The 24,228-nt window shown below is 32.4% G+C and overlaps 4 protein-coding genes and 1 pseudogene across 6 annotated transcripts; 2 read left to right on the forward strand and 3 right to left on the reverse strand.

The window, feature by feature from the left end:
- The first annotated feature begins 170 nt into the window (after positions 1 to 170).
- Positions 171 to 5,434, forward strand: LOC137821347 (Pentatricopeptide repeat (PPR-like) superfamily protein). 2 transcript variants are annotated; one of them, XM_068625897.2, is made up of 4 exons: positions 171 to 1,867; positions 1,981 to 2,069; positions 4,693 to 4,722; positions 4,823 to 5,434. In XM_068625897.2, the coding sequence occupies exon 1, from the start codon at positions 201 to 203 to the stop codon at positions 1,695 to 1,697; it is 1,497 nt and encodes a 498-aa protein (XP_068481998.1). In that variant the 5' UTR covers positions 171 to 200; the 3' UTR covers positions 1,698 to 1,867; positions 1,981 to 2,069; positions 4,693 to 4,722; positions 4,823 to 5,434. The 2 variants fall into 2 exon arrangements, with proteins under 2 accessions (XP_068481998.1, XP_068481997.1); XM_068625896.2 differs by having other exon boundaries at positions 179 to 1,867; positions 3,135 to 4,722.
- Positions 4,515 to 5,338, reverse strand: LOC150025211 (uncharacterized; annotated as a pseudogene). Its single transcript, XR_016515764.1, has 2 exons — positions 4,975 to 5,338; positions 4,515 to 4,779 (listed from the first exon to the last, which is right to left on the reverse strand). The product of XR_016515764.1 is annotated as an uncharacterized LOC150025211 (transcript).
- Positions 5,435 to 9,012: 3,578 nt separating the features above from the next.
- Positions 9,013 to 11,993, reverse strand: LOC137821578 (aspartic proteinase Asp1). Its single transcript, XM_068626234.2, has 8 exons — positions 11,625 to 11,993; positions 10,872 to 10,989; positions 10,542 to 10,762; positions 10,105 to 10,338; positions 9,886 to 10,024; positions 9,591 to 9,785; positions 9,421 to 9,493; positions 9,013 to 9,318 (listed from the first exon to the last, which is right to left on the reverse strand). Exons 1-8 carry the CDS (start codon positions 11,798 to 11,800, stop codon positions 9,224 to 9,226), a joined length of 1,251 nt encoding a protein of 416 aa, XP_068482335.1. The 5' UTR covers positions 11,801 to 11,993; the 3' UTR covers positions 9,013 to 9,223.
- LOC137822498 (uncharacterized) lies at positions 11,964 to 16,391 on the forward strand. The gene is given in 5 exon segments (XM_068627393.2): positions 11,964 to 12,004; positions 14,485 to 14,548; positions 14,551 to 14,658; positions 14,960 to 15,417; positions 15,866 to 16,391. Coding segments are annotated over 5 exon segments (1,113 nt in total). The 3' UTR covers positions 16,308 to 16,391.
- Positions 16,392 to 18,647: 2,256 nt separating this feature from the next.
- Positions 18,648 to 23,104, reverse strand: LOC137821443 (aldehyde dehydrogenase family 3 member H1). The gene is made up of 10 exons (XM_068626038.1): positions 22,569 to 23,104; positions 21,504 to 21,572; positions 21,311 to 21,407; positions 20,992 to 21,198; positions 20,659 to 20,774; positions 20,465 to 20,569; positions 20,200 to 20,372; positions 19,994 to 20,084; positions 19,436 to 19,585; positions 18,648 to 19,179 (listed from the first exon to the last, which is right to left on the reverse strand). The coding sequence occupies exons 1-10, from the start codon at positions 22,797 to 22,799 to the stop codon at positions 18,946 to 18,948; spliced, it is 1,473 nt and encodes a 490-aa protein (XP_068482139.1). The 5' UTR covers positions 22,800 to 23,104; the 3' UTR covers positions 18,648 to 18,945.
- Between the last annotated feature and the right edge of the window lie 1,124 nt (positions 23,105 to 24,228).

Here is a 24,228-nt window from a genome sequence, read left to right on the forward strand (position 1 = left end):
AAAATTGGAAATAATTTTTTTTTTAAACTAAAAGTATAGTTTAGCAAAACAAAGAAAGAAAGTGTACACATAGTAATAAAGGAGGTGTATTTGGCACTTTGAAAACTACTTTAACCGGCCCAATTTAAGCGTCCCAAATTCCCCCCAAGTTCCCTCTTCTTCTTCTTCTTCTTCCTGGGGTACTTTCTCTGTTCCGAATCATGCTTCCGGGTCTTACTAACCAACGCACCCACACTCACTACTCTCAATCTCTCTTTCGTCTTCTCAAACGGAACCACTCTCAGTTCCGTCCAGGAGATAAAAAAACGATGCCGTTTCGGTCTCCACCGAGGTCGAAACTATCAACCAAGCTCCTCAACATAACCATATCTTTGTTGTGCAAAAAGAAGCAAATATCCAAAGCCGAATCCGTAATAACCGACGGCATAAGAATCGGCGTGCTACCTGACGCGGTCACATACAACACCCTAATTGATGCCTACTGTCGTTTCGCCTCCATCGATGTCGCTTATTCCGTCCTTGCGCGAATGCGCGAAGCAGGGATTCCCCCCGACGTCGTTTCGTACAATTCGTTAGTCTCCGGCGCCGTCAGAAAATGTCTGCTCTCCAAGTCCATCGACCTGTTCGAGGAAATGATGGCGAGTGGGGTAACCCCCGACGCGTGGAGCCACAACATCCTAATGCACTGTCTGTTCAAGCTCGGAAAGCCCTACGAGGCCAATCGCGTTTTCAAAGAATCCGTTATCCGCGGCGAGGTTCACGCCACTACTTACAACGTCATGATCAACGGTCTCTGCAAGAACGGCTACGTCTCCCACGCCTTGAGCCTATTCAGGAACTTACAGAGGCACGGTTTCGTGCCTCAGGTTTTGACCTACAACGCGCTTATCAACGGCCTTTGCAAGGCCAAGCGGTTGAAGGACGCGCGGAAGGTGCTCAAGGAGTTTGGGGAATCCGGTTACGAACCGAATGCGATTACTTACACCACCGTCATGAAGTGCTGCTTCCGGTGCGGTTATTTCGAGCAAGGGTTGGAGATTTTGTCGGAGATGAGGAATTTAGGGTTCACGTTTGACGGATTCGCGTATTGCACGGTTATCGCGGCGATGATCAAGACTGGCCGGATGCGCGAGGCGGAGGAGATAATTGAAGTCATGGTGAGTTCCGGCATTCGGCCGGATCTCGTGTCGTATAACACTTTGATTAACCTTTATTGCAGGCAGGGGAGGTTGGAGGATGCATTGAAATTGTTGGATGAGATTGAGGAGGAGGGCTTGGAGTGTGATCAGTACACGCATACTATTATTGTTGATGGATTGTGTAAGGCTGGTGATTTTGATGGTGCTCAGAGGCACTTGAATTATATGAATACATTAGGGTTTGGATATAATTTGGTTGCGTTTAATTGTATGCTTGATGGCTTGGGGAAGGCTGGACATATCGATCATGCTTTGAAGTTGTTTGAGATGATGGAGGTGAAGGATTCGTTTACTTATACTATATTGGTGCACAACCTTTGCAAGGCGGGGAGCTTCCTTTCTGCCTCGAAGGTGCTGGTTTCGTGTTTGAAATGTGGGTACCAGGTGTTGAGGGCCACTCAGCGGGCTGTTCTTGATGGCCTCCGGAGTATTGGGTTTACTAATGAAGAGAGGAAGCTTAGGAAGAGGATCAGATTGGCACGGCTTATGACTGGATAGTGTGGCAGTTGCTGTAAGGAATTTTGGAAGTGTCATGATTATTGGAGGGACCAATGTTGGACTGAAGTAAGTCCAACAAAAAAATGGTACTCTGATATGTGGGTCGCACAGTTGATGATCAGCATAACTGTTGTTCAGGAGTCTGTTATCCTTGTGCTGCAAGAAATTTGGTATGTTACTGTTTAGTTAGGCTAACTGGTATATTGCTTCTGGGTCTTGCTCGATAAATGCCTCTTATTGTAATTGCTGAGCGATGTTGACTTATGAAGCTTTTCTGAACCAGATGGAAGCTAATACGATAGTGCACAAGATTCTGATTGGAAGCCAAAGATGCTTGTTGAGGGGTTGATCAAGGCTAGAGCTACATATGAGGTATGCTTACATTGCATCAAATTACCTTGGTTACAATTTCACGTAGATTTGAAATTTGTTTATTGGATGAAAAATGACGTGTAATGTATCATGCAAATAGTTGAAACAAGATGGTGATATAGCTTGAGAAATATTGTTTATGTTATTACCTTGAGATTCAGATTGTATTACAACCATTATATGTTATGCTCATGCTGTGTAGTTGCTACAGAATTTGGGTTATTAGCCACACTTGATCTGTGATTCAGATAACTAACGATATAAAGGGAAAGCAGTTGACTAGGGATATTAAATACAAATAAAAATAATGAAGTATAAGGAAATCATATTTTTTACTTCTCATTTTAGTTTGATGCAATGCATCTTCTTTTGCTCTTAACAAATATTTTTTTATAAGATAAGATAGTGATTTGTGACATCGAGAAACATCAGATTGGATGGGTCTCTGCATATTTTGATATACTTTCCAAGTCATAAATCAGTCTAATGTAATTTTTTTAAGTTGAGACTCTTGATAGAGCTTTTTTCAACTTATGCAGTTGTTTTATTTCTGTTTGCTCTGCATGGCATTCGCAGAGGAGAATGAATACACAAAATAATTTTAAGGATATTCATATCTAATGCAGATTGTAAAAAATGGTCGGAAAAACAATTATGAAACAAATCAAAATAAAATACAATGAATTTTGAATGAATTGAAATTTTAGAATATAATACAATCCAATATAATTAAACTTATCATACATAATTTATTTGTGAAATTAAAATGTCATGTATTTTTTTTATATATAATATAAGGTTAAATTTTATTTTTTCTGTGAACTATTTTCAAAAATTGTATTTCGTGAACTAACATATAGATCTTTTTCGTCCCTGCACTTTATTTAAGTCATGTAAAATATTCTCACTAGCAAACGACATTAAAAGTGTTTCTCATGTGACAAATGGAGTTTCACAATGGACTATAATATAACTTCCATGTGGATTGTGTGTTGTTTGTGCGTTTTGTGCATTTTACTTTTGAAATATTATGATTCTAAATATTGTTTTATTATTGTGCTCTAGGTTTTCATGTCCTTCCCCTTCTTCTCCTCCTCTGAGTAGATAAATGGTTATCTCCTTTACACCGTGACCATTCATATTTCTGTTGACTATTATTATGGTTTTTCTCCTTTACAATTAGTGAAAACATTGTCTCTTATGCACACACAAACCCACAAGTTTTAATCTTTTCAGCTATTATTGTTCTCCTTTTTTTCGGTTTCGAAAAGGTTCATCTCTTCCAAAATCTCATATGCCTTTTCAAACTGTCATCAAATTTGTTAAGTTATGCTTGTGCAATGAAATCCTAGTATTTTCATCTTGGTCTATGCAAAGGAGTTGTGGATTGAAATCTGTAGCAACATTATCTTCATTTTCACATTTAGGACCAAGGGTTGTTGCTCTAAAAGCAAGCACATTGAAGAATAAACGAATAATGTTTTAGAGATGTAGAAACAAGGGAGTAAGAAAATTTAATGTTACAATTGGATTTAATTCATATAATTTTCCTTGAAATGATTTTTGTTAATTGTTTGTTGTTTTGATTGTAGACTCATTTTCATTGTAACTACTTTCAATTAGTTGTGGACTTGAATCTAAAATTGAACCAAACCCGGAAGCAAACAAGTTGCTTTTGTTAGTGAACAAATGATAGAGGAATTTGTTAAGAAGAAAACTAAGTTGAACCAGAAATTAGTGGTAGAGTGAAATTTGAGAAAATGAATGTGTTTTTTGGTTGTCTCTTAGGCATTTACAATTATGTAGTATGTAATGTTTTCCCTTTTAAGTGCAAGAGCCTTGCTTTGAAATATTATGTTGAATAAAATTGTATTGGAAAAGTTAATGTTTTCAGTACTTGTTTTCTCCTTTTAAGATATTATGTTTTCAGGACAAGTTAATGAAATCATTGTTAAATTGTTATTGTATTAGGTGATACATTTGAATAAGTAAAATGGAAATAGTAATACAAAGTGGAACCTTGAATACAACACTACAAAAGTACATGAAAAAAATCTCAAAATAACATTGACTAGCTAACGCCAAATCCAAAAGTTCAAAGTGGTAATGTAGCCCCATGACTCCAAATAAACATTACAATTCCCAATAAATTTTCACATGTTCTTTTGAGACTCGCTTGAACTCGCTTGAGAGCCTAAAATTTGGGACTCCATACTAGTTTGAGTTCTTTTCCCTCCTCTCTTTGCTCCTCTATCAGTGTTAGACTTGGTTGATCTGGACTTCCTTTTCAGTGTTGGTTGAACAGGTGTGGATGTGGTTTAGTTTATCATTTCAGAGGTAGAAAACTTTTACTCTTACTCCTCTTTCCAGTTTTATTTTTTGGTTCTTCGTTTTCCCTCATATAGTAGAAATTAACATGTAATATTGTAAAAAAACTTAACATTATTATAATTGTAAGGACTTTATTATCTGTATAGTCTTTTTGGTCCCATTTCCATGTGACTTTCTGCAATCTCTACTACAATGACCATATTACTGACATGTGCTACACTTCGTGATAGCATTTTTCTACTAATTTTTGAATGACTTACATTTTCATCAACTTCCTCCCTCAATTTTCTAGGCGTTCCTGGAGATGTCTTGTATATTAGAGGTATGATTTCTTGTGCATTTGTTTCTTGCCACAACTGTTGTCCATTTATGGGAGAAATTTATGCATCTCTCTTATAATATCTATGTACTTAATTTTTCAGACGACTCTAACTAATAATTAATTGCAACAACAACAACGACTGTGCAAGGTATACATGTCCAAGTATATAATCCTTGAGGTCAGCTACAAATTTTTCCATGGTATAAACCCTGAGTAGCTTCAAACTTATCATATCCAAACCGAATAGCTAACTAATCTCCATTTTATCAACTTCCCTATCTAGCCTTTTGTTTGGCTTTGACATTACATTACCAAAATATTTAGATAATGTTTCCTCAAAGTTGCAAATCTACTCATTAAATATGCCTTAATCCACTCCAGCATTGTGATTATTGGTTTATCTCTAGCTAACAATATTGTACTGTTAAAGGAATCTGACAGGTTGTTCTCAAGGGCATCACACATAGGGTAGAAACTAAAAGCATGTTGGCACCAACATTTACAGGAAATTGAACTTACCGATTGCTTACCCATTTACCTTTTTCAGTTCTTCCATTTTTGCATCTCATGCTTAGTAGTAGGTTGCTTTTGCACTTGTCATAATCAGATCTCGTACGAGTACTCCTCTTCCAATTGTTTTTCTTTACATTGCTATAAAGATGTCTTAGACAAATAATTAAATAGTCATTAATGCATTATTTTTTAGTAATTATAATCACAATCATCAATAATTGTAGAGTCAGAAATTTTGTACCTTTCGTTGATAAAATATACCCCCAATGGTTGTTTTGGATGTTACCAATATCCTCTAATAATAATCTAAGTAACCATCTCTAAGTTTTTTGCTCTCATTTTTTCACAATTGCAAATGTAAGGAATCATGGTCATTTGAATCTATTTCTACTACCATCAATAATTGGCTACCATATTTTGTTTTCAAGTGTCACCCATCAAGACAGATAAAAGTTTTACAACCATTTAAAAGATTTTTCTTGCAATGTATTCAAAATAGTAATTAATGTATCTTATTTAATAAAAGAACGATATAATAAATCTTACTAATGGATATGAGATTTAATTAAAAGAAGGAATATAAAGAACATCTTTGAGAGTGATATTAATAATGTCCGTAGATGAGATGGTCGCAGTTGAGTGGTGGACAGATTACATTTGGAATCATTGATGATGAAGTGTGTGTAAAAAATTGTGAATCAGATGCAATGTGATGCAATGTGATTGATTGATTCTGTAAAATTAATAGTCATTTTTATGGGCAAAATGCGTCACTTTTATTATTATCTTTGACAATTATTGAATTTGCTCGGCATGAAACTTGTATCATAAAAATAATATATAAGATGGTAAAAAAAATTTATATACCATTTTCTTATAACTACTAACGATAATTGGCTATCATATCTTGTTTTAAGTGTCACCCATCAATATAGATAAAAGTTTTACAACCCCTAATAAAAAGTATTTCTTGCGATGTATTCGATATATTAATTAATGTGTCTTATTTAATAATAATAATTGTTAGTAATTATACCCTAATTTTTTTTATGCTATTGATTTCGTCGTTGTGCAATGTCATCTATTTATTTTATGCTTTGTTTACATTGGAGTGAACCGTGTTGACTAGGATTGAAATGCACATATTTCTGGTTTGTTTTCACTCAGTTGCCCCCCCGATTGGAGGTGTCTAAATTACCCTTAATTTTTAAAATTTAAAATAGAAATAATGATTAAATAATAAATAATAATAGTAAATAAAATTATAAAAATAAAAATAAATTAATACTTAATAATAATTAAAATAATTTATTAAATAATAATAATAATAATAAATTTAATTTTGATATGATTTGATTTTAAGAAAATATTTTTTATATGTAATTATAAAATTTTAATTAATTAAAATTAGCACAAAAATATCTTATATTTTATTATTTAAATTCTTTTTAAAGAAAGATTAAATTTGTAAACTTACATTTTACATATTTTAAAAAAAATAAATTTTATCACTCCGACACTTCAATAAACTTTCCTCACAAATGCACTATAATATACCCTAATTCAAATAACTTCACTTTCTTTACACTTTTATCTCAAATCACTACAAATCCACTCCTTTAAATTCTCTCTCAAATCCAAACCCTAAACCCTAATCCAAATAACCTCACTTTCTTTACACTTTTATCTCAAATCACTACAAATCCACTCCTTTAAATTCTCTCTCAAATCCAAACACAACCTTATTAGAGTGAATCATGATTACTTTTTTTATTATTATTAAAGTCATTTCTTTTTATCTATATAGGTAAGTGCTGATAAAAAAAAATAAAAATAAAAAATCTATATAGGTAAGTGTTATCTATCAATTAACATAAGTTAACTTTTTTTTATCAACATCAACAAATTTTTGAGAATTTTTTTACCAATATCTATTACAATGTAGTTCATAAATATTTCTCAACCATTAGAAAATTACATTTCAACTCATGTTACTTTATATTTTTTTTATCAATATCATAGTTATTCCTGGATTGATGTTTTATTTTTCATCAAGGTTGGTTTGAATGTTTCTAGGATTAAAATAGTAATTTATATGTTTCGTATTTTTATATTTGATGGTAACTAAATTATTTATTTAAACTGTTTTATAAAATAAAATGTTCAAAATAAAAACAATTTGAATTTTTAAACAATGGTAAAATTTCCTGTTAATTTTTTTTATTATGAATCAAACGTGTTCCAAGCAATTAACTGATTTTCAAATCATGAATGGTTAGTGTTCTTGCCAATTGACCTGGTCGCCAGTTGACTTCAAAGGCAAGCGGTGGCTCCTCCTATTTCTGGTGGATTCTGTGCTTCTTGTTGTTGTTGGAAAGCGGCTCTGTTGAAATAGAGGGAGCCCTACCTGTTGATTGCACTCCGTGATCAAGTCAGTACTAGACTAAGAAATAATGAGTAAATAAGATAGTAGTTTCAGTCTTAGAAACAATGTACTTTTACTAGGGATCTCAACTCCCTTTTATAAACTGTTTTTTGGTTAACTAATTGTCTCAATCCCTCTCTCACCAAAGCTTTATCTCTAGTGAAATTAGGTTTACTAGGAGGACATTTGGTTACGTTGTTGCACAATCTTAGCCCAACAACCGCACACAATCTTCCTATTTAGAGTGCACACAATCTTAGTAGTATGGCCGCCAGGTACCAACTCATGTACCAGTGTTGCGGGGCCCATCTGTTATGTAGGTGTCCTAATTCTTCACGTATCATGCATGCAACTTTCCGTGAAAACCCTAGCGCTCTTGGGCCTTGACGTCTTCATGAAATATTTATTTGTGCTAGACCCAAATGTACTATACACACCCCATGCAGGAACTTACTCGTTGACTAGGCCTTTCATATCTGCGTTCAACACACGCATCTCTGGGGTCCACTCACGTGGCCCACTATCGCAACCAGACCACTGAGCTAACCTGCTCCACATGTGTCGATGTCCGAAGTCAGGTCCAATAGTACAGTTAGATTCACAAGAAAGAAAATTCAGAAATATCTCGTTGTTTTACTTATTGTACTATTTCCGTACGAAACACTTTAATTTCGACGATGCCAAATTTTACTTTTCAATTTTTTAAGTCAATTACTTTATTTTTAAAAGCAAGCAAATTTGTCTTCTTTATTCTTTATTCTTCTGTCTAAAACATTTAAATTATCATTTTTTATCTAAACATTTTGATGTTACAACTTTAAATGTTTATAAGTAAAAAAATTCATAAAATTTGAAAGATTTTTGCAGAAGTTTGGCGTTTTCGTTGGTAAAATCTTTTTATTAGCTAGCCGAATATTGCTAACGCATATAAATAAGCTCGAGGAAAATGTTTAAAACAATTTATATGCCAATTTAAAAATTTGAGTGAGAAAATGACAATTTTAAGATTTCAAGTTTATTGACCAAATTTGTTTTTTTAAACTTAATTTACTAAAAATAAAATAAATTTATGAATATATTACATAAAAATATGTGAGATGTTTATTTTACCAATTAAATTTTAATTTAGACCATATTATATTACATAGTAAATTCCATTCAATCAAATTAACATTTTTTACATTTTGATTTGTTTAATTTTGCTTTTCGGTTCATTTTTTACAGTTTATGTTAGATTCAACCTCTGTATTAATATCCTTATACACAATTTTGTGTGCATACATTTTGTAAATGCGTATTGTATCTTATAACAGAGAATTATAGTTCGAATCGAACCAAAAAAAATAGTAACATGTTAAAAATGAAAATTTGTATAGATTATGTTGTGCCATATATATGGGATTGTATATGCCATCCCAACCATTTTGCATTCTAACATTCCTTGCTAACAACTAACTGGTTCACACTCTATAACAAAAGTTGCAGGGCACCTGTTTGCTGAGATTTCCAAATGAGAAAGTCCTGTGGACAGTCCCAGCTAAAGAAAAATCACAATAGACTGATTTATGACTTGGAAGGTCCATCACACTTAGCAGATGCCCATCCAATCTGCTGTTTCTCGTTGTCATAAATCACAATCTTATCCTGTAAAGATATATCTGTTAAGAGCAAAAGCAAATGTGTTACAATCAAACTAAAAAGAGAAAGAAAAATAAGATTTCTCTTATATTTTATATTTCTATGGTATTTCATATGCTTACCTCCAATTATGTTGATATTTCCCATTCCTACTTCAGTGCCATCTAAAATCCCCAAGCAGACATTGCCATGTTTCTAGAAAAGGGTAGCATGTTAGACACATGATTTCTTTTGTTCCTTTCATTAAGGAGAAAGAGACATGTAAGTCATGATAGTCTTAAAAGGTGCTCACAGTGACAATTAGATAAGCTTCTGGTGGTACTTGCAGCTGCGAGTTCTTTGATTTTGTGAAGCTGAGTACCAGTGGCTTAAAATTTCTGGTGACATCATGTAAGGATTTGAAAGGCTTTGGACCCTTCCAACAAATTGGGAGAGATGGATCCGCAGTTGCTCTAGTCAACGACTTCCCCTTTATATCATTAGTTATCTGAATCACAGATCAAGGATTACTAATTGAATGTCAGGATTATTAATTTCACACAATAAGCCAGCCAATACAATAAGGCTCTTTTGGTTCCATATCTCACCAGATCAACAAGAGCTCTATGAGCTCGGGAATTGAAGTATGTGTAGGAGCTCCCACTATCGAACACAAGTTCTAGACCTTTCACAGAAGTAGGCTTTCCATCGAAAAGCAGGTCTGCTGGACCTGTTTTATAGTGTTGTCTGAGACAAAAGAGTGTGTGTAAGTTCTCATGACTAGTAATATCTCACAAGGAAACAGATAAATGTCGTTTAGCACTTACACTGAGGAACTTTGCAATATGGGTGTCCAAACAACTCCAGATTGGGGAATAAACTGATCTCCAAAGAATAAAAAACCTCCTCCTCTCCCACTTAAGCAGTGGCCTACTACATTGCGAATCATGCCAAGAGAATGAAGCTGGGATACAATGCTTGCTCTGCCATTTCCAAGGCCAAGAACACCTGCTGTGATAGGTGGGGGATTATGACCAGGATGCGTTTGATCATATCCACACCTAGCATAAAACACACAAAAAACCTTGATACATTTTTATAAATGAATGTCCTAAAGAGACATTAGTTTCTAAGAGACCGAAGACAGATGTTGTCCTATTGAATAAAAAAACAATGAAGCCTTACAAATATTTCAGCATTATGAATGAACAATTTGAAATTAGTTAACCGACAACTGTGAAATAGATTGAGAGAAAACACTCACCCGAAGCCCAGAATAGGGCGTGCTAAAGATCCATTAGTAAATTTAACTGGAACATAATCTCGGACTAACACACCCAGAGATGATCCTTGGTCTGCATACTCAACCTCATAGTCACATTGCTCATTTGTTACAGCACAGGGAGGTGCTGACTGGACTCCAGTACACAAGGGATCCACACATTTCACCAGGTTTCCGCGGGGTTTATAAAGTCGATTGTGAGGCTGAAAAATCAGCAATTAAGGAGATGAATATAATCCTTCATTACAACATGTCTGGTTAGTAATTAGTATAAAAGTACTTGAGAACGTTCTCAACTCAAGTAAAACTCACTATAGTGCACCCTTTACATGGTGCATCACACTGAAGCCAAGTGAGATCACTTCCTGTGTCAATGTCAAGATCATAAAGCTTAGGGGGATTACCAATGGCAAGGTTCACCGTGTAATACCTGCATGCAAATAATTCATTCATTTACATTTTCAAAACCAACCATCATGTTTCTTTACTTTTTGTCATAAGAACACTGCTGAAAGCAATTATCAGATGAAACAAATTACACAAAGGGGTCTGTCGAACTACTTTTTTTTGTAGGATCACTCGATGAAAATCGGATTAATTCGATATAAACATGGATGGTTCTGAAACTTCCTAAGAAATTAGAAGGACTAGTAGTCAATTGGTTGAGCGGAGCATTCAAAGATATAATAGGGGGTAATATACATAAATAAAAATGACGAAACAAGTACAAGTTGAAAACTATCCAAAAGAAATCCAAGCCCAGAAAAATAAGACCCTTGAAAGTGTAGTAAATTAGACTTTAAAACAAAAAAAATTGATTTCCGAGTAATCACTGTAATTATCCGATGTGGATGTGTATTGCGCAAGTTCCCAGAACAGAAGAACTTTTCAATAATTTTCGAGTATCAGAAAAACTAGTAAGTTCTTAAAAGAATAATAACCCAAAAATAAAATATTGGAGAATAAGAAAGAATGAGAGTTGGTATAGGACTTTTAGAAGAAGTTTGTTGAACAAGTCAGAGGATACATAATATAATTAATATACAGTAAGATAACATAACATACCCAATTGGATAAACATTTCCTTTAATCTGAAAAGCGAAAGAGGAAGCAGGGGAGTGGACAGAGGTTGAAGGTGTTGGCTTCTTGGAGTTGAGAACCTGATCGGTTTCTGAGAAAGAGGTTAAGAAAATGGAAGAAAGAAGCAAAAAGAGTGAAATTCTCCTAATTTTCACATCCATGTTCAGAAGAAGGGGCTGAAAACTCGAAATCAGAATTGAGAATTGTGCTGAGAAGATAGAGATGAAATTGAATGAGAGAGCACTCTCCTCTAACGTGAGTACTAAACCGTGTCTGCAGAGAGAGAGAGAGAGAAAGAGTAAGAGAGAGATAAAACACGCGCAAATGGAATCTCTCGTCTTACGTCATTACTATGACTTTTTAAGGTTGCTACAAAAAATATATCGAGCCTTATAAAAATTGTGAGTAATTATAAAAATCAAAAACCAATATTCTAATTAGCAACATATTTCCTTAAATAGTTTTTAATTTTTTGTGATTAGGTAAAGGTTATGAAAAGTATATTAAAAAAATAAAGTTGGCATACTTCAAAATAAAGTAAAAAATATAAATATTATTATAAGAAAATTTAACCATTTTCATCATTGAACAAGTAAATTAACAGTCTATTAGGATTTAATGATTTATTGTTTGCGAGGAGATAAAGAATAGAGAAAGTGTAGAAATCTATGTATTGAAAAATGTAAATCACACAAATATATATTTAGATAATCGATTATAAATAATGTATAATCATTTATTAATATTTTAATAATTATATTATTAATTTGTTTTGATATTTTATAAAAATATTTTAATTTATTATTTTAAATATATATTTTTTATTAATATTTACAATTTGTTTAATTTAAAATTTGTTTTAATTATAATTTATATTTTTAACTTTTTTTTTATGTCATCCCATTAATCAAATTTTTCATATGACTTATCACTTAAATTGATCACTTTTCCTACATTCAAATAATTCTACTTTCCACTCCCACCTTCATTCAAACAAAATCTAGACATAAAGTTATATTAGTTTAGTTATGATGAAAAATTCAAATAATAATATATAAATACGTTCAATATTCATTATCTAATTCAAATAACAATATTATGTAAAATTACTTGTTCTCTTTCCTAAGAATACCTAACAATTTTCATCACTTCTAGCATTAGATGTTTGAGTTTTATTTTAGTTATTTTTAATTTAAAAATAATAATTTACTTTAAAGGATAAATTATAATCACAACTGTTCCAATTAAGATTATGCTAGATTATACATGCATAAAAAATAAATCATGCAGTAGTAATTTTACTAAAATATATTTTAACATGGTCATGATTATTTGATTACAAATACCTATACATAATAATTTTATTAATTTTTATATAATTTATCTTAAAAGATGTTTAAAAATAATTATGGATTGAATGACTTTATAAAAATTAATAATGTACTTCATTAAACTCGTTATAAACTATTAATGTTATTATAAATGAGTTAAAAAATTTCTATATTTGCAAACATATATTTTGTTTTATCGGAAAGTGTTATCATTGTAATTAAGCTCTATGTTAGTGAACACTTGATTAACTTAGTGTAAGACTGATCTCATAATTGATTTGTAAATAAATTTCCATTAGGTGCAGTGCTCAATTATAAAGATAATAAAACACATTTAATTAAAGTTGCAAAAGGTGATACAATTTTAATGCCAAATAAAAAAAATTAAAGTCATGATTATAATGACTTAAGTTATTTTTATTTAATAATAAAATCATGTCACCACACAATTTTTTTAAAAGTAATTATATAATTTAATAAATTAAATTAAGTAATAATTTGTTTTAAATGTGTGTAACGATATATAAAGTAAAGAAATGATGTAATAAATACTGGTTTGTTTTGTTAATAGTGTGTTAATAATACATTATTTAGCATTAAATTTTTTATAATGTTTTAATGAATTATGTTAAAAATTATTTAATAAATTTTGTTGTAAAATTAACTAATATATGTATATTGTGGTATTATATTATTTTATTGAGTAAAAACAAGTAGGAGTAAATAGATTAAAATAAGAAAAAAATATTAAATTAAGTAAAATAATTTACACTAAAAATAGATGTGAACCATAATATTGTTGTTATTACATAAACTGAAATATATTATCTATGAGACGTTGTGTCACATGGTAATTTTTATCTCTATCTTTAAGGTTGTCTTTATAACCCATGTTTGGTATCAGGGAAGTGATGATACCACACTATCATCACTGTGTTCATGTTGATTGTCCTCAAGTGAATTATTAAACTTATGTGAATAAATAACAATGCATTGACACTAGATGAAATACAATTATAATCATTATGAAAGTGTTAAATATATTTCATCAACCAAAAATCATATTTAGTTGTGATGAAAAAGTGATGTAAGTGAGAGAAACTTGTGGAGAATTGAAAATAACATGATTGGTGATAATCCTTATATTCGAGCAAAAATTTGTTATTCAACATTTTAAGAAAACTCAACTTGATAGTAGGTTGTTCAGTCTGCTCTAAGCTGTCATATTGATAGAAAAAATGTTAGTTTAGTTTGAATAAAAGTACAATAACATAAAAGAATAAAAGAATTGTGAAATAAACTTACATCATTGTAAGACCTATGTTCTAGAGGTGTTCAAAAAATATAATATTTTTGAAACTCTAAAAAAACTCATTTTAATAATATACTAATATATTTGTATTTCACTTTAAAATAAATATTAATATCACTCGGTTTCCCTTGAACAGAAATGGTGCTAATAAAAGACTCAGTTGAAAAACCAAATATGGTTTACCATGCATTCGCCTGTTGAGATTGGGACTGTTGTTGTATCTTATCTTCCCCTCTCTATTTTTTCTCTCATGGTGGGTGTTACCTGCGTCTTTCGCACCAACTCTATTCGTGACCTTTGCAAATTATACAAATCAATTATCAAAAGATGGTTTCGTGGTAGCAAGAAACCACGAGGCCACAACCCAAAAAAACAGGTATATACAGAATCTTGAAACCCTGTCATTTTCTTCATGGAAAACTTTCTAATTCTGTTCATCAAAAAGTTAAAACTCAAGACAGTTAAATGTTTTGACTACTGGGCCGTTACATTTATGATTACCTGGTACAGAAAATCACGATTAACCTGTTAACAAAAACGTGGTTAAGATAGTTTTCGAATGCATGGTTTTTTTTTCCATACATAGGAATTGTTAGAATGCATGAACACATGCACGTAGGTACGTAAAGAGAATCTAATAATTTATAAAAGTTTTCGCCTGGCATTTCTTTCACCAGAATCCTGTTGAAGATGGCAAAGTCACGAATGGAATTGGGTGCTTCAGATTCAAGGGCGATGATTTGAGGAGCAATGAGGGTGATCATCCAATGAGTAGTCCAAGAGGATGTTTTTTGTGTAGGCATAGAAGCTCAGATAGTTCCTGCTTTCCTTGCATGAATTCTGCGTCTCGAAATGCAAGCAGAAAGACTAACCAGACATCGACCAAGAACTGTGATTTTATGTCTTCACCTTCTCCTTCTGTTTCATTGAACAGAAGCGGCAGTTTAAGAATGCCTCCTTATCTGAACTCAAGGAATGCCAGCACCAGGAGCAACAATCCAATCATGTATTCCAATTCATCTGGGATGCAAAAACCCCCACCAATTGAGAAAAAACTGGAATGCACTCTGGAAGACTTGTGCTATGGTTGCAAGAAAAACATCATGATCACCAGGGATGTCCTCACAGATACAGGGTTAGTATCCATCTCATTCACCACACCCTTCTTTGCTCCTTTCTTTCTAATTTTCACACTTTTTAAATAAATGTTACTTTTTGCAAGCATGTTAGCTGGGTAAACTTTGAGAATGTATTACTAACAGATTTAAAGTTGGAGCCCACTAACATCCATATACTAACAAAATATAAATGCCAGTTATTAGATTCGTTCTTGTATTTACTTCGTCTCAGGAAGTTTGAATTATTAGTATAAACACTATGAGTTTATCCTAACAAAATGGTTCATCATACTTACAAGTGTTTGTCTATTTATATGCACCATCTGTGTTTAATGTTATTTGCTTCATGAATCATTGTTGGAGTAATATTTATGTCAGTAATAACTTTGCAAGTTCAGGATTTCATGGACTGTGTATTTCTTTGGCAAAAGCTTAACGAATATGATTGGTATATGTTGTATATAGGGGAATATTTCAAGAGGAAGAATTGCTAACGATAAATGTGCAACCTGGTTGGAAGAAAGGAACAGAGATTAAATTTGAAGGAAAAGGGAATGAGAGACCAGGGGCATACAGAGAAGATATAATATTTATCATCTCCGAGAAGAGACACGAGTTATTTAGAAGAGACGGTGATGATTTGGAATTGAGTGTAAAAATTCCCTTAGTACAAGCACTTTCTGGGTGTACAATATTAATTCCACTGTTGGGTGGAGGGCACATGAATCTGAAACTTGACAACATCATACACCCTGGCCATGAAAAGATCGTCCCTGATCAAGGCATGCCAATCTCCAGAGAACAAGGAAAGAGAGGAAACTTGAGTATTACATTTCAAGTTCAGTTTCCAACACATCTCACAAGTAGTCAAAGATCAGAGGTTGTTCGTATTTTACAGGATTCTTGATTGTCATAGCATTTTTAGTTTTTAGATGCTCGAGAGTTATCTGCGATTACTTTTTTCTTTCATTCAATCCTTTTTTTTCTCATTTAATGAATGGAATTAAATTTCTAAGGCTTTGGGGGCACTATTATCATAAGTCCCAAAAGCAAAACAAGGCTTTATAGTTGGTGGAATTCAAAACTTAGGATGGAAAATCCAGTACATATAATGTTAAAAAAATACTTGTATCGTAATCTTGGAAGAATAAACATCATGGCAGAGTATACAGATCGAAAATTATCTATTGGAAATTGACTTTACTAATCACTCTACTGAAACCAACTCCTTGTGAGAGCTATTTTGTTTGCAAATGTACAAATTTTCTGAGAATGGTATCTGCAAAATCCCCTTCTAGGCTTTTCTCAGCATCTTAGGTACAGCTATCATTCTTTTTGGTAACTATGTTTCAAACCTACGGGTTTAATACCACAGTATCTGAAGAAAGGAAAAACGCAAACTCATTCAAATTCAATAATAATAATACACCCCTCTAAAAGGAAAATAATTTAAGTAACTCTGAGTAATATTTTCAAAGGGTCAATTTGATGAAGTGTCCGTAGCATATGCTATGGTTTTTGTTAACTAGTAAAAGATACATCAGTAGCACCCAGATCTCATGACTATATATATGCCCATGATCACACCAGAAGAGTTTGAGGGTATTTTTATGAGAAACTACATAAAGGGAAGAACGATGCATTGCTATATTAGGCGTGGGCATGCCTTATTCTCTAAGAACTTCTGTTGTATCATTTTATACAGTTTACTGTTAGGTATGATCATATCTTATGGAAAGAGGATATATATCAGGATTGGAAATGTTAGCTGTGGGTATATCTCATGGGAAGTGATATTTTGTTCTTATATGAATAGCTAATCAATCTTGTAACTGATTTAGACTTTGATGTGGATCAATATTATAAGATCCCACATATCAGTACATGGGAAAGAAACAGTAAGGAAATCATTAAAAGCTTTTCAATTTTTTAGAAAGTCAACAAATGAGGTTTCCTTCTTCAATTGAAGGATTTTTTCTTCTACAGGAGAATAATTTATGAGAGGGCTTTTTGTGTCATTCACAAATTTTATACGTTTTAGTCGTTGTAGAAATTTTGATGTTGCGTGTGGATGTAGAACATATTGGCTTAACCAATAGAACTTTGTGTCTTGATATCGACTCCCTTCTCTTGTTTATATCTAGTTGATTCAATTTATCCTTTTTATTTTATGAAAAGTGAGTTTGTATGTAAGTGTTCATTTTAAAAAAGCAAAATTCCATTTCACGATGAAGTAAATGTCTAAAGTGTTTACAAGAAAGGATTAGACCAAAAAATTGTATAAAGTTCTTTCCAAAGGATTTTCATATCAGTACAAAATTGTGTAACATTCCTTTGATAGAATGCACTTCTTCAAGAAGTGAATCTGAGATATGAAAATGATCTCTTTTGAAAATCTTTCTTTCAAGTCTTCTCAACCCAAAACTTTCTTTCAAGTCTTCCCAACCCAAAAGACTTTTAAAAACATCAACCTAGACAACGCTCTCAAATTTAATTTGAGGTGTTAGAGCCCGCCTAATCCATGAAAGACCCATAACATTACATCTTTCATTATTACCTGAATTAGAAATACTCCCATCAATAAACTATAATTTGTTCTTGGACAAAAGAGTCCACTTCATATTTCTACTCCAATAAACTATAATTTGTTCTTGGACAAAAGAGTCCACTTCATATTTCTACTTCAATAAAGTATAATTTGTTCTTGGACAAAAGAGTTCACTTCATATTTCTGCTCCCACTTCAATAAAGTATAATTTGTTCTTGGACAAAAGAGTTCACTTCATATTTCTGCTCCAAGTGTGGTAGTTGGTTTCATTGAGGTATTGAGGTGGTAGTTGGTTTCATTGAGGAATGGAGAAACAAGAATTAGTCCTGAATTTGTCTCCAGGATGCAAATGCAAATATTAGGGACTCCATTAATTCTTGAAAAAGATAATCAAAAGACACAAAGACATTGATCAATTCTTCAGGATTTAGACATTGATTAATTGTAGAAATTGTTGACTCCATTAATTCTTGAAAAAGATAATCAAGAAAGAATAAGGAACAAGAAGAGAAGCAACAGAAGCAGAGCATGCCGTAACTTATTCTGATACCATCTTGAAGATGGTAGCCCATCAAAAGTTAGGAGTTTCGCGAAAGAGAAGAAAAGAGAGAAAAGACTCCTAAAGGAGGAGGAAAGAAAGAACTCCAGTGGGAAGCATGGAATAGCATGCAGAGAAAAAAAAACGAAGCACACACCATGTAAGAGAAAGATTTGAACTTTTTGTTATTTGAAAACCGAAAAGAGAATATTATTACAAAACAGAGTCCAAAACCTAAATAAAAATGTTTTGGAAAAGCCCTAACATATACTGGTGTGAAAACCATCACAAGACGTCTAACACAATCACGAAGAAGAGTGGTAGCGACTATTTTGCCTTTTCAAGCTCAAGTAGCTTATTGGTTTCTTTAAATAACAATAAAACTGCACAGCATGATTAAGTACAAAAACTCTAAACGAAAAAGACATCAACAACAACGAGTTTTGCAACAAAATAAGCTTAGGACCATCCCAAAAGAGCACGAATTATGCCAAGGACGGTACCAGCAACCAGAGCTTTCATCAATCTTTGCTTTGTATCTGTGTATGGTGGGTACCTTGCCGACGAATCACCCGCAAAACTGCGATAAAGAACAGCCTTTTTGTGTGTAAAAGCATCAAAGGAGAACTTGCCATGGTATGCACCCATTCCACTCTCTCCAACTCCCCCAAATGGCAAAGTATCAACCAAAAGCTACACCATGAAAACATAAAAAATGTTCATATTTTAAATTGATAATACAAAACAGAAACTAAGGAATGTCGAATAACAAGGCTATATCCATTCAAGTTTAAAAGTATGCTAGGAAAAATATGATTTCACAGCAACAAGCTGTCAACAATCCAAAACTTGAAGCAGATTAAGACCTTGTTCAGTGATTAGAATCACAATTAGAGGCAGAAGCAAATTCATGCATTTTCATGGAAATTTTTGTAAGAACAAATATTACATGTAGGGTAGTATCATTGACAAGCAACCCTCCAGCGGAAACATTCCTTACGAACAGCTCCTTGAACTTCTCGTCGGTTGTAAATACATATGCAGCGAGGGGCTTCTCTCCTGAGTTGATTACATCTAGACTTTCTTCAAGTTTATTGACCTGTTCCGCGCAACAAAAAACGTATGGAAGTTAATCTTTCTTTTACTTCAAAACTTGAGAATTTTTTAAAACATAATCTATATTTGTCTGTTGCTTTTAGCTTATGACTTTTGTAAATTTCCACAAAAAGACTAGTCTCTACGTAATATTTAATGAATTGAAGTTTTCGCCAGTATATCTTATTACTAGTTTTCCAAGTGAGTAGTTACTTCACAAATTTCAGACTTGTTTGTGACTCTTATCACAGCAGAAGAAGCACATGTCAGTTACTCTTGCAGATGAAAACATTTTATAAAACTATGTGAGTATTGTTCATTTTAGACTTTTGGAAAAGCAATCAAAGAACACAGATGAAATTTGAAGTTCAAAATATCATTTAAACGGTTCTTTATGTTACTTTATTCATACCGTGATGATGGGAAGCAATGGCCCGAATATCTCCTCACCCATTATCAGAGAATCTCGCGGAACATCCAATAGAATAGTGGGAGCAATCCTTCTGCAATTTTGGGACAACGAAAACACCAATGTCAAAAACCTAGCATTTCTTTAATACAAAAATTTACCTAGTTAGGGAAGTCAAATTTAATTAAAAACAGATTAAGGGAACTTACAATTTATTTTCATCCTTTTCACCTCCATAAACAATCTTGCCAGAAACCTTATCGTCATTCAAGAGCTTTGACAAGCGAGCAAAGTGGTTGGAACTCACAATTCGAGACAAATCTTCTGATTCCAACGGATTCTTACCGTAACACTCCTGCAATTCAGTCTTCAGGGTATCCACCTAGAAATAGGAGGCATCAAATAATAAATAAACAAAAACATGGGTTAAGAGCTCCACTTGGAAATTACACAAGGGGGAAAGAAATTTCATACCAACGTAGGAGCATAGTCTTTTGTTGTTATAACGTAATCGGGAGAAATGCACGTTTGTCCACTGTTCAATCCCCACTTGCCAGAAATTATTCGTCTAGCTGCTACCTATTAACAAGTAAGTCAAGAATGAGATTGGAAGAGGTTAAGGTAATAGCAAGTAATTGGGAAACAAGAGGCTTAGGGAATAGTAATACCTGCAAGTTGATATTTGAATCAACGACAACGGGAGATTTTCCTCCAAGCTCCAGCAAAACTGGTGTAAGGTGTTTTGCAGCAGCAGTCATCACTATTCTTCCAACTCTTCCATTACCTAACAATCCAGGAACTACTTATGATAGAAAATACGTACATAACCAGAATGAGACAATTCATTTAATTCTCCTGCTATTTTCTGTACAAATTATGCATTTATTAGATCCTGAGGAGGGATTTCAAAGTTGAACGTGTTGCGTGTATATATATATATATATATTCATAAAAGCAGACCAACTATAAAGAAAAGTGGAATGATTGAAACGAAGAGAAACCTGTGTAGAAAATTTTGTCCCACTTTTGCTCCAGTAGTGCAGTTGTTTCATCAACTGCCCCCTCGACAACTCTTACAAACGAGTGATCCATATACTTCTCTATCAATTTCGCTAGTAGTGATGATGTGGCTGGAGCAATTTCTGATGGCTTTAGAACCACAGCATTACCAGCTGCTATAGCTCCAACTACTGGTTCAAGGGTCAACACTGGAATTATAGACAGAGATAGGTAAAAATTAACTTATTGTAGATTTTAAAAGAAGACAAGGCTGAAAATGTCAGCTGATTAGAAAAATATAAAACTTCAATATTAACATACAAATTGGATAGTTCCATGGAGAGATGACTAACACAACACCCAGTGGTTCTGGTACTATTTCAGCTGAAGAAGGAAAAGTTTTGATTGATGTTTTGACCTGAAATAAATGGATGAACATCCATCTGATTATACAATTATCATTATTGATCAATTGCCTTCTCAAGGTGAGGAAATTAATTGTGATGAATTCAACCTTTTCTGGCGTCATCCAATGCTTCAATTCCTTCAGTATTACTTCACTAGAGCTTTTAAGCAAACCAATCTGCAAGACAGACAACATCTTAAGAGTTGAAAGAAAATATGATATTTAAAGCCATTTTATACTTGTATTCATCCCTATGTAATGTAAGTGTTCTAACAGAGCATTTAGAAGTTGTTTCCATCCGTCTATTTCTCTTTACTAACAATATCTTTGCCTCCTACGTTTCGGTACACTATTTTAATGTTCCTACTTTTAAAGAAATTTTCCTTTATACCTCTTAATGATCATAGATTCTTCTAGCAAAGATTCAGTGGAGATTCGACTTTAGACTAAAATTTTGTGTCAGAGAGATGATGTTGTAATTTATTGGTGTTAGATTTCTCTACATAACAGTCTATTAGTATTCTCTTTTGAATTAACGAGTGTTAAAATCTTTATTTGCGAATTTCTTATTTCGAATGGATGTTGGGAAATTTAGTGAAAATTAGCATGAAAATTTATAAAAAATTAATATAAAGAAATAAATTTTAAAAATATAAATTATAGTTAAAATAAATTTTAAATTATAAAAAATTATAAATATTAATACAAAATCATAATTAAAATAATAAATTAAAATATTTTGTAAAATATCAAAATATATTAATAATATAATTAGATAATCGATTGTATCCAAACTTTCATCACAAATCTTTAAACATTAAAAGAATAATTAAATTAATCCTTCAAATATTAAAATTGTGATTATATTAATCCTCTAAAATTTTACACAAAAGTATATAGCCTATAAAAGGTTGATCTATAGCTAAATCCTTTAGAATCTTAAATACCACCTCCTAAAATTAAGAAGGAATGTCAAAGTAATAAAAAATTAAAATAATGACAAAAAGGGCCAAAAATATATTTCATGATAAAAAATAAAATGATTATAAAAATAGCTACAAAATTATTTCGAAAGTCCGGCGAGTATTGAAGTAAAATATTTGATTTACAGTGAAAAAGAAAAGAAAAAGAAGGAAATATTCTCCATGCAAGAGAGTAAGGGGCCAAACATACCTCGTATACGAGGGTTTCGAGTGAAGGCTTGGCTAGGTCTGAACGAAGAGCATCGACGATTTGGTCTTCGTTATCAACCATCGCTTTCAAGAGAGCCTTCACCTGCGACACTCTCCACTCATAACTTCGCGTCCTTCCCGAACCAAAGTTCTTCCTCAACTCCTTCACCAGCGACGACGCCGTTTCTGCGTCAAACACCTTCCCCTGTGTCTGCGAATCCTTGTCCGACATTATTGTTTTCTCCAACCAAGAAGATACAAATGATATTTAGAAACAAGAGAGAAGAGAACTATATAGTGTGTTTAAGAATGTGAGTTTAGTTAATGAATGATCGAAATCACAACTGTAGCTAAAGAGAAGATTGATATGATGTGATGAATAACGATGCAACCCAATTGTCATATCATGTCATGATAGCATTCATTAAACGGTGGCTTGGCGGTGTGAGGCTACCGTCCAAACTACGTTCAAACTGTGTCAGTAGGAATGGACGCGCGTTTGGACTTTTCCTCAACTTTTTCTTCGAGCAGCACCTTAATTTTTTTAACGGTGGAAAAGAACGTTTAACCTTTAAAATGTATATTTTAATTTCTATAAAAAAATTAATGAATATAATTTTATTATAAATTTGAAAAATATTTTTAAATCCGAAAATATCTTCAGAATACTTTTTATTTATTTATTTCAGATAATAATATCGAAGGTATTTTTAAAATGAAAAGAATTAAAAAAATACAGAATAGTTTTAATATTTTATAAATATAGGATGTTGAAAGAACTCATAGAGGTGCATAAAAATAAAGTCACTCCGCAGACCGTGTGCCGACAACGCTTCACTACAGAACTTTTATTTTGTTTTCAATATAACATAATTACACAAATTCTTCCTCCGCCTCCCTAATTTCTCCTTGATCAATTCTGAGAAGTTTATTTTAATATTTTAAAAAAATTTAAATAACCCATAGTTTCATATTTATATTTCTATTTAAGTCGCATACTTTTTTTCCACTACAACATTCTCATTTTTCTTCAATCGTAATTTAAAAGAATAATTTTTTATTTATTTTGTACTTTATTTATATATTTTTTAGATTGTTTTTAAAAAAAATTATGACTTGAAGAAAATAATTAATCGAAAACACAACCATTATTAATAAAAATACTTTTTAAAATTTATTTCATCTTCATCATCTTACTACAAATAATTACCATCACCATCATTATTTAAAATAAAATAAAAAAAACATCACACTTTTTATCAGAAAAAAGGATTGTTAGAATTAAAAAACTTAGAAGTGCATAGAAGAAGATATGGAGTTGCATGGAGATTTTGCCCATCGGGTTAAATCATATTTCTCTTTCATATTTCAAATCATAATGATATCTTGAAAGAATTTTTTTGATTAATCATACCATATATTTTGTTCTTTAGAAGAGTCACTATTATTTTATTTTTCTTTATAGAAGTGGGAAGAGACACCACAAATTCACATCGTCGACTTATCTTTGTTTAATTTTCTAAAACTGAGAAAGTTTACAAACCTTATCCCCAACTCATAATTTTTTCTTTCAAAAAGTTGATTAGTAGCATTTCCTAAAACGAATAAATAGTAAATCTATGTTGTCTTTGACTTAACCTATTCACATTTTTAAATAAAGG

This window comes from Phaseolus vulgaris, chromosome 9 (assembly GCF_051622355.1).
Source record: "Phaseolus vulgaris cultivar YP4 chromosome 9, ASM5162235v1, whole genome shotgun sequence".
NCBI lineage: Eukaryota > Viridiplantae > Streptophyta > Magnoliopsida > Fabales > Fabaceae > Phaseolus > Phaseolus vulgaris.